Below are 16823 nucleotides of genomic sequence, written 5' to 3' on the forward strand. Positions count from 1 at the left end.
ATTAAGTCATGCTAGAAAAAGTCATACCAATTTAAAGGGCATAAAAGATGAATAAAAGGGTAACAATTTGGTATTTAAAGTTAAGATGCATTAGAAGGACAAAAACAATTCCGCTGTTATTGCTTCATTTTTGGTTAACATCTGCAAATTCACTAGAGTATTGGTTTAAGGCATTTACAAGAATGCTGGGCCTTTTGTGGGAAATATGCAGTTGATTGTATCTACATCTGAACACAGCAAACAAGAAAGGATACGATCTACCCAGTGTCTAAAAAAGGGATAATAAAGAGCACGGTTTGAAAACAATTTATGCAATTACTCAGTTTAGGCATTCACGCCTCAAAATAGCTAACTTTCAGCCATATTTTTGTCATTGCAATAGATATTTTGAAGAGTCATTCCCCTGTATTTCCCTTAAAAGACAAATATCACCAAGCTTAGGACATGCCGGTCATACCTTTTTATAACTAGAGATCCTTCGGTAGATATGCTCAATTTTCTCACTGCAAATGACACTGAATTTACTTTGAAGCTCGGTGGGGATCACTTCGTTTAAGGAATTGAGGCTGTTGCAATTCTGCACAAAATGTTCGTCGCTTTTTGCCAGTGCTTCAAGAATCTAAGATGATAAAAACAAGAGCAGTACATTATGAAATAAGATGACTAAGATAACCCCTTACTTAACCGCTTACTTATCATCCCTTATAATTGAAGCTGAAAAGCCTGATAATCAGTTGCCTTTTAACATAACAGGCAATGCTGCATAACAACAATCAATGAAACTTGGGAAGCAAAGAGGTTTCTTTCCTATCCCCTGCATAAGTTATACCCATAAGTACTTTTATTTGGCTTCTCATTATATTGTCTGGTAATGGATTTACTACTAATTTCCTGCTAATGTAACCACTATGGCTCCTCTGAAATACATTATCTGCTGTATTTACTTGAACAGCACATATTATGCAAAGCTGATGAATTAATTCATTACTTGTAGCAAAACTTTGGTCTGGCAGTATAAGCGATTACTAACACATTGAAAAAGCATACAAGAAAACTGAGTGCTATCCTCTTGTATATTCTGCCTATATAAACAGGAAATAGGGAACAGAATAGGCTATACTGCCCAGCAAAGACTGAAGTCATGCTATGATGGAAATAGCACCAGCAAATTATGGTGATAGAAAACTGAAAAAAGTCATGTTGAAGAGATGAGGGTAGCATATAGCCCTTTTTTTGGAGTTGGAGTTACATTTCAGGCATTGAAATTCACTGTGTTACGGAACTTGGGAGATGCCTATTGCTGGTTGGGTCCAACTCTGAAGATGTGTTTGAAAAACACACCCAAAATAACTTTCTAACAAAGGTACCCAAAATCCAGATTAAGGCACCTAAATAAGAAAAGACTCACATTTTAGAGATACTCAAAGAAGTCTGGACAAACAACACATACAGTATTAATCCATCATGGGACTTACGTCTGTAATTCATTTCTGCTACAGTTCATTAATATAGTATCCACCATCACAGATGTAACATACAATTTATAAGATTGACCAAGGAGTTTAGAAAAAAATGACAACAATATACAGAAATTCTGGAGTGCAAAATCTGAAGTTTTTAAGAAGTCACAGTTTATAAATGACTAGATCCTGAGAGAATTTTTTTCTTAGGTCCCCAGCAGGATGAATTAAGGAAAGCCTTTAACTCTTCTGCTACAGTGTTTAATTACTGTATTAAAACACCCCAGTTGCTTTGGTCAGACTTTCAAGCTTCCTTTATGTCACGTTTAATTAATAATACAAATTTAAATAATTCAAGTGGGGTTTTTTGCAGCTGTACATTAAAATAAGTGCTTTCAAAACCAGTAACTTTTGCAGCACAACTTTGGATACTTTCTCATCATAATAATTAACACAATATACCAAAGCAGTCCAGAATTACTTCACTCCCCTACTACATATGATGCAGAATAGAGATCTTTAAAAATGTAAAGCAACAATACATACACAGCAAAGAGAGAAAGAAGCATATGGAGAGATGCGTAAGACTCCACTGAATGCAAAGAGAAGTTTATGTTTAGAGTATTTAAAACCATTTGCAGACAGTTATATTTGATAAAGTGCCACTACAATTTTTATTACTGCCTTTGAATTAAGGGACCTGATTTTTCTACCGGTGGACCTTTTGTAGTCATTTAGACCACTATCACTTGATATAAACTTTATAGTATTCTAACATGGTCACATTACATCTCTTTATTGTTTTTTTATCATTTCTAAATATTTAATTAGCCAGCCTAAACACTAGGGGTGATGATACTACATTATTTAAGGCCAGAATCAGTGTGCTGGAAGTACTTCTACTTAACTACTCCATGTACAAAAATGGAAAAATATTTCTTAAGCAGTTAGGAAATAATACCTTAAATACCAATATGAAATTGTAGTTACAGCAAGAATTAACATCTTTCAGGCCAATAACTTGAAGCATTGACTAGACCAGCTCTTGCAAATCTTGTGATGTTGGTGCAAGAACTTACTCCCCTCTCTGTCAACCTGACCTGCTCCAAAGTGAAGTCAGGGAAAAGAAACACATACCCATGCCTCAGTCATTTCAGTAAAAGATCAGTACTTTAGTTTACACTTCTGATGGAAAGATCAACAGAAAAAGAAATTTGCAGATATCAATACACTCCCCAAATGTTTGGGCTTTCATACTTCTATTAAGTGTACTTTGTTAGCATGCATATGTGTGTGAAAAGATAAAAACAAACTTAGTAAAACAGCTATATTACTACATTATTTGTCAATCTGACCCAGACAATACCAGATACGTACAAAAATTTGACATCCCATTCATAGCAATCACAGATTTTACCATTTGGAAATATTCACAAAATAAAAACTCCAAAGTAAACTCTAAGTTGCACTTCGTTTTTTTCTTCCTCTGTGATTTTGCCAGTGTGTACGCCTGTATACGCACAGCTTTATTTTACTTTCAGACACAGAAAAAACAGATGTTGTGCTACTCCTTTTACTGAAACAAATTTTAAAAGTTGCACATGCAATTCTGATGAGATTAAATAACTTTTGGAAACTACAGCCTACCTTCACCAAGTTTTGACATTTCAGTAAGTCTCTGACTTTCTTCCAAGTTTTATTTGATAATTAAAATAAGAGGGAGAGGGGCAGGAGGAATGGAAGACTTTAAAATTCTTTAACATTTTTTCACTTTAGAGGCTCAACTTATAATCACACCATAACTTAGTTTGCTTCCTCAGCACACAATCATCTTCCAAAATATCAGAGGGAGAAAGGTGACCAATTTTAAGATATTAAATGAAATACATATAATCCTAAGAATAAGCAAAAGACAGATGTTGCTCCATTGGTATTAAGCATAGTAACACATACAAAAATTGCTTCATACCTTTGCAGTCAAGCTGAAAAACCCCTTTGGTTCAATCATTTTTTCTAACACATGGCACTTTATTCCAGCTGTGCTATCATACTCATAAACCACTCCATACTCCAGATGAACATTGTCAACAGTCAGACTCACATGATCTTTCTTCCCATCAATTATTGCCATAGTGTTAAATTTGTCAATTACCTCTAGAAATAAAGAAAATAGCACAAATCAGTTGAGGAGGGTTGGCCATTAAACAAACTAAAAAGGACATAGGCAAATGTTCTAGAAACAGGTATGCTCTGATCATTCTATTTAAAAACATTAATCAAAAAACCCAGCTACCAGTTGAATGATTTAAAAATCAGAACACCAGTAGGTTTATGGATGCTAAAATACTAGATTGCGAAAGAGGCATGAACAGACAAGTCACAGTAGTCTCTCTTTACAAACAGTTATTGAAGGGGACTAATTCAATTTCAATTATAATTCAGAGACATACAAAAGCAACAAAAAAAGGGAAAATTGAGAACTTCTAAATAAACTAGAAGACAATGACCATGAAAAGTATCAACATTCAGAAATGAAACCACAATACCAGCATTTACCCAAAAAACATACAGTTCACATGTTAACTGTCTCTTTAATTACCATGATACATATGAATGCGGCTTTATCTAAATGTTAATTGCCCGAAAATTTTCTGAAGGATAGCTGATTTGTTATTTCTCATGCAGTAGTGACTAACACATCTAATTTAGCCTTAAATGATTACTAGTGGTGAAAATAAATCAGTTAATTCCTAGGATTATATATCCTGTGAATGAAAATTGAACAGATTTTCCCTGAAGTGTTACACAGAAGCTTTTTCTCGAAATGGGAAATATAATAATTTTCAGAGAACAGCATGTTAAATGTACATTTTTAGAATACATAAAAAAGCAAATCCTTACATAAAACGCATCTTACGGTCTGCTTGCAATTTCCTCTCTGAAAACAAAACCACTGCCTGCATCTTCAGGTAGTGTTCTGCTCACCAATGTTTTGAGCAACAACAAAATCAAAACAAGCATCACATACCTTCCACTTTGCAGTCAAAGGCATCTCCTCCATCATCTCCAGAGGGCTTGGTGTTTGTTTTCTGAAGATCTTCCTGTGCACTTTCAATGCTGTTGTAAACCCACTGTATAGAATCTTGCTAAAAAACAACAAAAAAAAGACAGCTAGGAAAAGCTTTGCAAGTGCAGTTGATAGCAACTTATTTCACTGCTCTCAAACATGAGATAGTTGCTTTAATTCCCTGATTATTATCAGCTTTATTGCCTTCTGAGCTCCAAGTTAAAAATAATAGTTTGAAAATTACAGAGAATTTTGGCTTTGTCTAAAACCATCTGAAGCATTTCATCAACTTATTTTTTATTTCAGAGTATACTGTCATGAGACAGTATGAAATCTGTGACAGCATGACATCCATCAGTTTCATGTCTCTGCCAAAAATAATTTAAGACATTTCAAATCAAACTGCAGATAGAAAAATATTTGAGACAAGAAATCATGAAAAAATAAAGAGAACCAATTTTTGTCTTGCTAAATCTGCTGTGCGTCCACAAATCTGCTGGCAAATATTATGGAATACCAACCAAAGATATAGTATGTCCAGTTAATCTATCACCCACGTGTCACTGGCAAGAAGAATATACACTACAGCCTTCATTACTTGTATTTGCCTTTACTACTGTTATTTTACTAGATGTTCTTATTTTTCCCCCAGATTAACAAAACCAAGGAGGACAGAATCACAGGCCCCAAAAGTTCAGCATCTTATGTCTCTGAGTGACTCATGAGCACAGGAACGGTGGCTTGGTCATACAACCTATGAAGAAGCCACGTGTGCAACTTACATCTTGTTCTCCCCCCTCACTTACTCAATCACATGCCCATCACATCCTTGTGGAAGGGCCTATCAAGAATGGCATCTCCAGACTACTCTTCTCTTCCCCTTACACTTCAAAAGAAGCTTGACAGTCAGTTAATCACTCCCTCTCCAACAGCTACAGCAGAATAAATGACACGGTTATGACTAATCTGAATAGACTTTAAAACGAAGTTTGTGGAAGAATTCAAAGTTAAGCAAGGATAGCAAAAGTTTATGCTGAATGTTACAATTTTCAAGCAAAATGCCAAGTACATCCAATTATGCTTTGCTAATATAAAATATTCTGCTGCTATCTTTATCCCATTAATCATAGATAACTAAATTTTTGTATGATTAAGGTACTATTTCTCTCTAGGTTTCCTAGATTCATCCATGCTTTACTTTTCACTCAATGGCACTGAAATATTTTAATGAGGAAGCTTAACTTTCAGAGCTCTCAGTTGATTGTCGGAAGACACCTGTGCACAAGCTGATCGACAGAAACACTTCTGAAACCCATGCTGCTTTGCAGATACACCTGAAAGCTTGCTCCTTATTTATGGAGTCTTACAGGTTCAATTGGCAGCATTACGACTGCCGTGCCAATCTCTAATAGGAGATTTATGCACATTATGTCAAAAGGTTCCTTCATTATTTGAACTTCATATGGCCTAATGGAAGGACTAACTACTTAAACTGGAAGTCCTCTTTCAAAAGTTAACACAAGATATAATGCAATATGATTTGGAGCAATGTTCTCCAGAAGCATTAGAGAGGCACAAACTAAGCATAAATCTGTCACATCATGCTTAGTATCACTGCAAAGAAATTGCACGTAATTCCAAGAAGTAAACTCTGCTTCCAATTTTCTTCATCCAGACAAGACAGAAAGAATATTAACATTGTCGAACAGAAGTTACACAGTTATTCACACTGCAAGAATCTGAAATGAAACTTCACACTTCAGGCAAGCAGGGAGACTCCTCATCCTGAGAAGTGGAATATACAGGAAACAGAAAAAGATCCCCTTTCAATTGTGCAATTGCCAACCACAGAAGACACTACAATATTTGTGTTAATTAAATGATAGACTAATGCACTGTACTTAGAAAATAGGAGAAATCCATAGTCATCTTCCAAATAATTAAAAACCCAAATTTCTGAATAGGAAATGAAATTTTAGCTCTCTTGACACCAGTGAGAATACTGCCATTTATTTCAGGCTAGACAGTTCTCCCATAGCATTTGATAGCAGTACATCCTAAATGAAGTTTTTCTTGTCCGTCTGGGGGATTTTAGTTGTTTGTGATTTGCTGAATTACGATCAGCTACTTTTTTAGATTGAAATAAATACTCCATATAGGAAAAACAGTTATGTACTCCAACATATTAAACAAGTGGATAAAAAAACCAGAGTAATTTTGCATGTCAAGGCATTCGTGCCAGCCTACATTAATCAATCCTCTTTGGATGTCACTAATCTCTATAGGAACTCCACACTTACACACAGAGAGAACACACCTGCTATAAAGAATTTAATTTGTCTTTTATTCTAGCCAGTTTTGCTATTAGTGTACAAAGCACTCTCTCTTTACTAGAGCACATCTTCCTTTAAAGAATAGGTGAGCTTGATCTTGCTATGCTATGTAACAACTTCAATTCTGTATTAAGAGTCTGAACACAAACATCCAGATAAACATTTTCATAAAGACTGTATTTGCATGACACAGTTCTAACTAACTCTTACTTACAACTCTTATCTCATATCTATGCAGTAGGTGTGGGAGAAGGATTTCACTTTTGATTTTAATTGGATTTTCTTCTCAATTAACATGCACTGGAAGAGTTTGTGAAGTTAATTAATGATATTGGTTCACAGTTTAAGAAAAATTTGCAGGGACTTGGAAAATTACATTATAGAATTCAGCTGGTTTTGGTTTTCTTCCTTAAATTTGTGTCTTGGAAGCTTTTGATTTTCTCCTATACTAATGTGAAAAAGATAACAAAAATTGCATGCTTATATTAAAAAAAGTGAAATCTTGGGTCTTTGAATGTATGTTTATTGCCAAGATTAGAATGCAATGGGAACACAGAGACTTTTATAGATGGAATATGTGCACTCTGCTCTCTATGTGCTGAAGTGTTAATTCTGGAAGAAGATCAGCTTTTTGCATTGCTTTCTCATGCTGCTGAGCAGGCAGCAAGCTGTGTAAATCCCTCTCCATCATGATGAGAATACACCTTGTAATACTTTCTGCATAGAACTGCAGAAACACATGAAATAATCCTTTAAAAATACCATATGAAAAAAAAATAGCTATAAGCTTAGATTTATTTCAATGTAGAAATTAAATAGACCTTGAACATCAGCAATATATTGAGCAATGTTCAGCTTTTACAATTCAACTGGTTTGCATTCACTTTTATTCACCACTCCCTTCTCATCACACTCAAACGCAACAGATATGCGGACAGAGATACACACCACACTGTTTACTTTCACCAAAAAAAAATTATAAGAAAATCTGCAAGGGTACCAAGTGAGATGTACCTGCATTGGCCGCCTGTACTTCCTGCAAGCCGTGACATGAGCAATAACACTTGCATGAGTCTCTTTGCTGACATTAATTCCATTCACTTTGATTATGCATTGGCCAGGGTGGAGACCTGCCGCAGCTGCCACTGTTCCTATAAAAAAACCCAACATAGTTAACAGACTTTTCCTAAACATCTCCTTTAAAGCTTACTGTCCAAAAGCCTCGTTTTTTAATCAGAATCTGCTCTCACCAATTCTTACATACTTCCCTTGACCACAGAGTGCTTCTGCAGTGAGCTGGACTCCATGAAAACGGAGTTCCCCAGCAGATGATTCCATAAAAAGAGACCAGACTATTTTCTAAAGGCTGTTTTATAAAACAAATGTTGATTAGTAATATGAAAATGTGGAAAATTTGTCTTAAAGAAAAGGATTTTAAAAGGATAAAAAGGCTCTAGCTACTCACTAATTATAACTTAGATCACTTTTATTCTGAATTCTTTTATATGTCCCAAGCTTATAAGCTTCTTGACTACTCAGGTGACTCTATTTTACATACAAAACAGAAGCTTTCTGACAATTCATAAAGAAGTATCAGAGCATACTAGAGTTTCTTGTTAAACATTAAGTGAAATATCCCAAGACATTTCCAAGGTTTTTGTTCTTATTTTAATCTTTTTACCAACTTAATTATAACAGAGTGCCTTACAGCTTTAATCAAAATACCCAAAGACAATCAAGTAGGAGATCTCAAATTTAATTATTTTTGGGGGGAAAAACAAAACAAAACAAAACAAAACAAAACAAAACATTCTCTTTGAGCAACATAAAATATATGGTTCAGCAATTTACTTTCACAATGGACTAACCACCTTGGGAAAATCTTCTATCCATTGAATAGGCGCTACAAAAATAGCAGCTGTCTCCAGCTCTTTTCAGTGTGACTCAAGCCCACTCCTGAAAGACAGCCCACTGGAGTATGACCTTAGTTCCAGCTACTGAACGTTCGCCTCCTTATGTCCCTCTTGATACTGCCACAAAGGTGCCAGGGAATTCAAAATCTATTGCCTAGAGACTGCAAGGGCTGAGCTGCAGGAGCTAGCTGCTATGAAAGAAAAGGCTAGACTGAATCTGCAGTGCTGACAAATAGAAAAGCTATGTCATGACTTGTCAGCTGAGCATATTTGACAAGGAAATAACTTAAAGAATATACCTGGATTTCCCTCATTTTAGGTACTATCACGTTAGATGGTAGCTGCATTTTAAATTTAGTATCAAAGAAAGTCTTTGGAAATGACACCATTACCAGCTATTGCAATCCCCCCCAAAAAGAGGATTTAAAAATAAACATTTAAATAGGCCTTATTAAATATCTCTCTCAAAAAAAGAAAAAAATATCTCTCTTCAAAAAACCTTAAGGTCCCAATTCAGCAAAGTATTCAAGCATATGCTTAAAGTCTTTCAGGTTTAGCAAACCACACAAGCAAGCACTTACATACTGTTGATTTAATTGGAATAAAGTATGTGCCTAATGAATAAGGATAGGCAATTGAATTGAGATCCAGGTGCAGAAATAATTATCACATCAGCTCAACAGTCTGTAGTTTATTAGACTTTCTCTTGAAAATCTAATTTGTGGCACCACAGCCTAGGAAAAAAGTCATCAAGCTCTGTTCAAATATGGCTGCTTTGCAGATCAGTTCACTTTAAATTCCTCAATTACAAAGGGAGGAGGGGGGAAAAAGGACATAACTGCCCCACATTAGCTGAAAATACAGTGTTAGCTGCCTCTACCATTAACAACATGCGACAGCAACAAAGAACGCTTCAACTTCTTTTATGCCAGTGCGCCAGTCAAGAACATATTGAGTTAGGGATGGCAAGCATTTGACAATCACAACACAAAATGGACAAAACAGTATTTAGAGGAAACACCTGCAATTACTAAGACAGACTAGGTCACTAGCACCCTTGAAAAGATTTGTGAAATGTGCATTTTCTGTAAAATGTTTTCAGAACATTGCAGAACCACATGGCCACCTATAACAAATTAACGCTCAGGAAGTGAGTAGTTCCCAACACCCATTCACTGGAGAAGGTGATTTTGCATCCATCAGCTATTCCTCAGTCTGTAAAGAATGCATGGCCTTAACTTAACTTTCCTACATTCGTATAAATACATCAAAAAAAAAAAATTTTTTAAATAGGCAGAAAATCTATTCAAAGCTTACAAAGTATAAGAACACAAAATAGTCTTATTTGTTTTTATTTAATATTGTTTGTTACTTTGGGGGAAAAAAAATCTAAGCTGAATCACTGGACCTAATTTTAATTTATATCAGCCACACCATTTAGGTATTAAATGTATATTTACCAGTACCATTGACACCTCTTACAGCTTACCTCTCCCAACAGCATGGACAACTGATGGGCCAAAGCCCCGGATTTGGAATCCGAGTCCATCTGCAGAGTCAGGAATCTTCACTGTCCTGATACAAGCAAAGATTCAATATGAATGTAGCAAAAGGTAGCATTTTGTTATTCAAGAGAAAAGCAGACAGCAATGTTAGAAGGGTGTAGGACTCCACACTTTCATTCAGTTCACAGTTTCAGATTCAGCACCATTCATCTTCCAGATACTCGACATCAACGACATCAGAAATAAGAGCAAGCTGAGATTCCGAAACCACTCAGAGGAAGGCAATACTATTTCACAGGGAAATTCAATATGTCAATTATGACCAAAGCACCACCATAGCTTTAAAATTCCTCCCAAAGGGACTGTGATTTGGGTAAGTTGCCACAGCACAGCAACATTGAAAGCCCTTGGAAGGCAGGCAGTCTCTCAGCCAAGAGGACAGAGCCTGGGGACCACAGATGGCAGGCCTTGTCAGATGAGCTGCAGAAGACTGCGGACACTAGATCCATATTACAATTTGTTAACATCTAACTGCCTACTTGGCAAGTTTTATTGAAAAAATATTTTGTTGCAGTTTTTCTGAGCAGCTATGCAAAGTACTGAGTTTTGTAAAGCAAGAATGGCCTACTACTGTCCATATAACATTGTGCTACGCTCCCACTGGCGTAAATGCAACAGTAATAAAACTACTGACAAACTTAAGTAACCAAAACACAGTTCTGAGAATCAAAATTCACATTACTCCTTAAAATGAAGCCCTGAGCTAGCATATCCACATGATATCAGCTCAGGTTCCAGAAAAAGCAACACAGCTGCATTAGCCCTTATCAGAGCTAGTTAGCTCACACATAACAGTGCACTGATTTAACTTTGCAGCCTTTACTTCCAGAGCCAGCTCCGTTATCCTTTAAGGGATCTTTGCCCACAGCTCCATTTGCCAGTGCAAAAGCAGACAAATTCAAACTGATGCTGAGAAGTGATTTTAAAATACATTTGGAATGTAATAAACTTGATTTACAGGTAGTTTTGAATAATATCATTGCATCATTTCATGTACTTTCATTTTTTTCTGATATACATGATGTTTAGCATTTGGAGATGATTATCAGCAGAGATGAGATCCCAAACCCACTGAAGTCTATACATTTTTAAAAAATATTATAATATTCTTGAGACTAATAAATTTCCATTTGAAATATTTTCCTAAGTATAGCATCACTTAGTATACTTATATGTTTCATACAATCTATATAGTTGATACAATCTATATGGTTTCATTCTGAAAATGCTTTGTGAACATGGTAATGAGCTATGAAAGACCATCACTAGCAGTTTCGGCTAAGAATTTAGAAGAGAACTTTCTCTTCTGCCAACACAGTTGTGCTAGCAGCAGCTCCCAACAAAAAGCAGGCAGCACTGAGAAACAAATTCTTCAACTCCTCATTCTCTAGATCATCTCTGTCAACCTTGAAATTCACCCATATTTTCACTGGCAAGTTGAACCAAGATCTACATTAAAGAAAGGCCAAGATAGGCCTTTTATGCTTGCTGCAACATTATCATCTACTGGTTTGGGGGATTTTTTGGTTGCTGTTTTGTTTGTTTGGGAGTTGTTTTAAAGTATCATTCCAGATGATCATCTTTATGCCATATTTCTTTCTTTGCTCTTTTCCCCTTTCTGGGTGCCATTGTGTTTCTCAAGACACCTTTGCTTATTAACAGGAGAAATACATCTCCATTCTACCACTGAACCAGAGCCATTTCCAAGGCACTCTGTGTGTGCTACCTGGTAAGAGAGGATGGTTCCTCCTTACCCTGCAAAAATTGATCAAAATCACTCCTGACCACTGTTTCTTACTCGCCTCTTTCTTTGGTGTGTACAAACCAGTAACAACTGCATTAACTTTATTAATAGGCCTATGCTTGTTTACATACTTACTGAACCCAGCCATTAGGCCTCACTTTGTATTTCTTTTACGTAACAAAAATTGCATTCAAGTAGGAATGGTCAAAACTGTGTACAGAAATGCATCTCATATAAAGATCAGGAGCTGTTTACTTGCTCCTGCTGTTTACACAACCAGCACACATGCTGAAGGGGCCCATTAGATCACAGAGTCCGACTTCTGCCAAACCAGCAACTAATCCCCAGACAGAGAAACTTGTCTAATAAACACAGTGAGAGATAAGTGATCAAAACTGTCCATATAGGCAAGGAAACTTCATTTACACTTGCAGTTCCTGCATATATTTAAAGTGGCAGAGCTGATGATCTACAGCACTTGTGTTTTGCTTTTGCTGGCTGACAAATGTAATAAAACAAAATCAAAGCAGATTAAATTGCTTGACTTTACAAAGTCAGATTAGATACAGCATTTAAAATAACTTTACAGAAGTGCTGTCTGAAGTTCCACTGGTCTTTTAAAATTCTCTTCAACTGTAGTTTGTAAAAATTCCCCCAAAGGAATGATAACTTACTCCCGTGGTTTAGTGCTCACAAGAACCCGCAGGGGCTTTCTGCTGTTTAAACATGCTTTCAGGAAGCAATCCACTTCACTGAAGGGTCGCAGAAAAACCAGGTCACCGTTAACGGCAAAGATTTTTTTCCCAACTTCCAAGCCTGCCATCTAGAAAACAATAACAGTTGTGTATATGTTTGCCTTTTATAACCACTAACATTGTGTTTTCTTCTGCTTGCACGCAACCTCAACAGGAATAATGACACACACAATTTCTTTACATTCTTTATGCCTCCTTCACATACCATGCACAAAAGACTTACACCACAAAATGCTTCTAGAATTGGTTAAATTGACATGAAGGGTACACTAAACTCTCATTCTGAAGAGACCTAAATACAAGACCCAGTCTTAATCAAGATTTTATGACAGTATTACAATATCAGTTAATATTCGTAATAATTAACACAACAGCTTTCATCGAGCCAGTTTACTTTTTTTATGATGTCACCTAATTTGCCCATCCGTCATTCTCCAAAGGAACTAAAGCTTCTTTTCATAAGGAAAGACCTGATGAATATTTTAGTGACTATTTATTAAGTTCCAAAACAAAACAATATCCTTAAAAGTTTCATGGCCCCTGACCCAAAGGCATGGCAAGCCAAATTGCACAGTATTTAAACTCTAAACAAGAAAGAAACTGTAACTAGCTCAGATGGCAGGAGTACACAGAGCAGCTCAGGGCACAGGGTAGCCTTAGCACCATCTGAGACCATGGCAGAACCTGACTGCTGGAAAAGACAATACAGAATTATGCAAAGCTAATAGAGCTAAATCACCAGCTGTGTGGCTGTATTATATTATTGATTTGCTGTATCTATTTTTATTTTAAATTCCTATCCCACCATGAAATTTAGAATGGCTTGAAATCCGTGTCTAAAATTTTTCTCTCATGGAGGAGACTTGTTCTTTATCTTTCCATCTACAGACATTCCCATGCAGTTCAATAGAACAATATGAATTTACTCAAAGAACATCAAAAGCAATACTAACAGAGAGGCTGTAATTTATTCAGTCTTAAATTCTAGACTTTATCCAAAGCTTGATACATCCTTTGTTATGAAATACACCAAGTGCAACTCACAGACTAGCATACTAGTCTCTTTTATACTCATTTCATATTCTACCAAACATGTTTATTCCAATCATGATTAATGTCATCACTGGAATATTATAAAATGTATAAAAATAAAACGGTAACTCTTACATCGCCACTCAATACAACAATTTACCTGAGCAGAAAGTGAGTGTTGATAATGGTCAGAGCTCTATTTTAAACAAAACAAAACAAAAACAAAACAACAAAACAAACAAACAAAAAGACAAAAAAAAAAGGAAAAAAAAGATCCATAACTTCGGCGTTCTTGGAAAGTTGTTATTGTTACCTTTTACTACTATAAATTTTCCCAACTGATTTACAAAACATACACCTGTGATCAAGTCAATAAAATAGGGAAGATAATTTATAATACTTGATACCTCAGCATTTGATCCTTTCTCCACCACTTTAATAATTGGCACCTTATTTTTATCTTCTAAACCAAAACCATAGGTCCCTTCATTAGATTTAATCTGAAAAATAAAATTGTTCAAAATATTGTTCAGAAAGGCATTAAAAAGAACTAAAGTATATTCCCATCAAATAACAATACATAGTGCTAATTTACTGTCACTACAACCAATTTTTTTAGTCATCAAAACACACAATCATTCGGTTTCACTCACCAATAATGACTTGGCTATGACATTTTCCACTACTTTCAGATCATGTTTCATGAGCCTGTGCTTCATATTTGACCCTTCCATTTCTTCATCCGCATAAAAACGGAACAGCAGTGGTTCATCTTTAAACTCGCTTTTCTCTAACACTGTATGATACAAAACCACACATATTAATCCTTTTTTTCTTTTGAACTTTTGAATATCGTGTCTTTCATGATCCATAATACCGAACATATGTACACAGATTAAATGCTAGCAAACTATTTTGTGTGAAACTATTTTGTGTGAATGAAGGCAAATCCTAATTTTTAACATAAACAACAATTTTATTTGGATCCATTACAAACAGATATCATTAAGCTCATTTTCAACTACAACATCTGGATTTCACCAAGCTGAGGAAGACGCATTAGCCTGACATGGTTTTAGTGAAAATGCCAAGCACAAGGTTTTTTCCTAAAATGGATTTAAAAACATGATTTTGAAAAGTTCATGTTTTCTCCAGCTGAGCAGCTGCTGGAGATGCTCACCACCAAGATCTAGCACTCTCCAGGCAGTGAAGCATGCCAGGTTCAGCATTAGAAATGGGCTTGGTGGGGATGTGGAAGCAACTAGAACAGCAGATAGATGCAGTTCATATTTTTAAAAATCAAAGGAAAAAGAATGAACAGTGCCAAAGAGGAAGTTAATTCTCCCTCCTCTAAACAAGCTGATGAGCAAATAATTTCTTCTGGTTTTCATTTCAGTAAATGACCTACTGCTTCAATCTTTTCACCGAAATCTTCCCTCTGATGGTATTAAATGTGACTTTGTTCACCTCATTTTTGGTACTGCACATATCTCTGTTCTCCTCTCCCTTCTTCTTTGTTCTCTGCTGCCCTTACGATTTTCTTATTTTTCTACAGTCCACTTTCTCCTACTATCACCACTTCACTTTTTTAAAGTCATGCTTCTCCATACTTTATTCCTTCCTCCAAAAATGCCTTTCTTTCCCACATATTTCCTCAATTTTTATCATCTCGTCTGTGCAAACATGTATTGCCTGCTTAAGAATTTTTTTCAAAGTGGCTAATAAAACTTCCTCCCCTAAGTCCTTCAGAGGATGAAGCCCTCAGTGCATGTTATAAAATTGATTGAAAATAATTTTCAGCATATACAATAGCTACTTTTTTTCTTGAAGATTGGAGTATAGGTCTCTTCAGCAATACAATGAAACAACTTCCTATCCCTTCTGGAATATCTTCACCAGCCCTGCATTTCCTTCCTACTAGTAGATAGCATTAAACAAAAGGTAAGCATAGTTTGTACAGAATGTATTTACTTACCATGGTGCATAAACCCATTATCACAGAGAGCTACACCGAATATCATAGCTTCTTCCCTTGTCCGGCAATCCCCCTGTTAAACCATAGCAGATTATTTTTTTTAATATTTTAATATAGCAGCAAAATGGATTCTATGCACAATGGCATAACCTCACAGGGCCAGCAATAGTTGTAGATTGTATTTACCACCACCATCTTTATATATACATTTATAGCATACATATAAAACAGTATATACAAGTGTATATGCTATACCTCCTTATAGTTACAAGTAAGTATGTAAACATTTTAGTAACACTGCATTCTCCATAACAACTGAACAGAATAGAATCTAAAAGTATCAAACTTTAACTTTTATTTTATAAAACTGGTGCATGTTGACTGAGTGAACAGGATACCCTGTTCTTGTTCCTAGTTCACTTAAAATAAAACAGAACTGATGACAGCAAATTGGTACTGACTTTTATCCATCTAGTTACTAATTTAGAGTTTTCAGAGCCTACCCATTTCATTTTAAGCCATGAACAATTTACATGCTGAATCACAAAGTTAAGTCTCATTAAAACATTTAAAGTTCAATTGCAAATAAGGAGGATAAGCACAAAAGGGATGAACAGCATGGCTGCTGACAGCTGATTTCTGTTACTTTACTAGTTTAAGAGGATTACACTTACACACGCTGTTCTAATAACCCTTACACAAAGTGTTTGCATGTTATTCTGCTTAATACATCACTACCTTTCAAATTAGAATTTAAATGCAAAACGTACATAAATCCAAAGGTGTATACTTGCCTGTGCAATCAACCAGTCTATGAGTTTGTTAGCCATGACCACAGATTTGTAGGTTCTCAAGTGATAATCTTTATCCCTGTTCAAAACAAAACAAAACAATTTTAAAAAATCAAACAAAAATTCAAAAAGAGCCTAACAGAAAAAAATTTGTATTTTATAAACAAGTTAGTACAAGCATGAATTGA

At 35.6% G+C, this 16823-nt stretch overlaps 1 protein-coding gene across 1 annotated transcript in view; it reads right to left on the reverse strand.

The window, feature by feature from the left end:
* PREX2 (phosphatidylinositol-3,4,5-trisphosphate dependent Rac exchange factor 2) overlaps positions 1–16823 on the reverse strand; it is a 194134-nt gene that overhangs the window by 85225 nt on the left and 92086 nt on the right. Inside the window, exons 14-23 of the mRNA XM_075141682.1 lie at positions 16639–16714; positions 15845–15917; positions 14523–14665; positions 14277–14369; positions 12757–12905; positions 10263–10348; positions 7875–8011; positions 4489–4606; positions 3430–3614; positions 458–619 (exon numbers count right to left, since the gene is read on the reverse strand). Coding sequence (XP_074997783.1) covers positions 458–619; positions 3430–3614; positions 4489–4606; positions 7875–8011; positions 10263–10348; positions 12757–12905; positions 14277–14369; positions 14523–14665; positions 15845–15917; positions 16639–16714 — 1222 coding nt within the window. The remainder of the gene's footprint in view (positions 1–457; positions 620–3429; positions 3615–4488; positions 4607–7874; positions 8012–10262; positions 10349–12756; positions 12906–14276; positions 14370–14522; positions 14666–15844; positions 15918–16638; positions 16715–16823) is intronic.

Source organism: Calonectris borealis, chromosome 2, assembly GCF_964195595.1.
Source record: "Calonectris borealis chromosome 2, bCalBor7.hap1.2, whole genome shotgun sequence".
In the NCBI taxonomy this organism is placed as follows: Eukaryota; Metazoa; Chordata; class Aves; order Procellariiformes; family Procellariidae; genus Calonectris; species Calonectris borealis.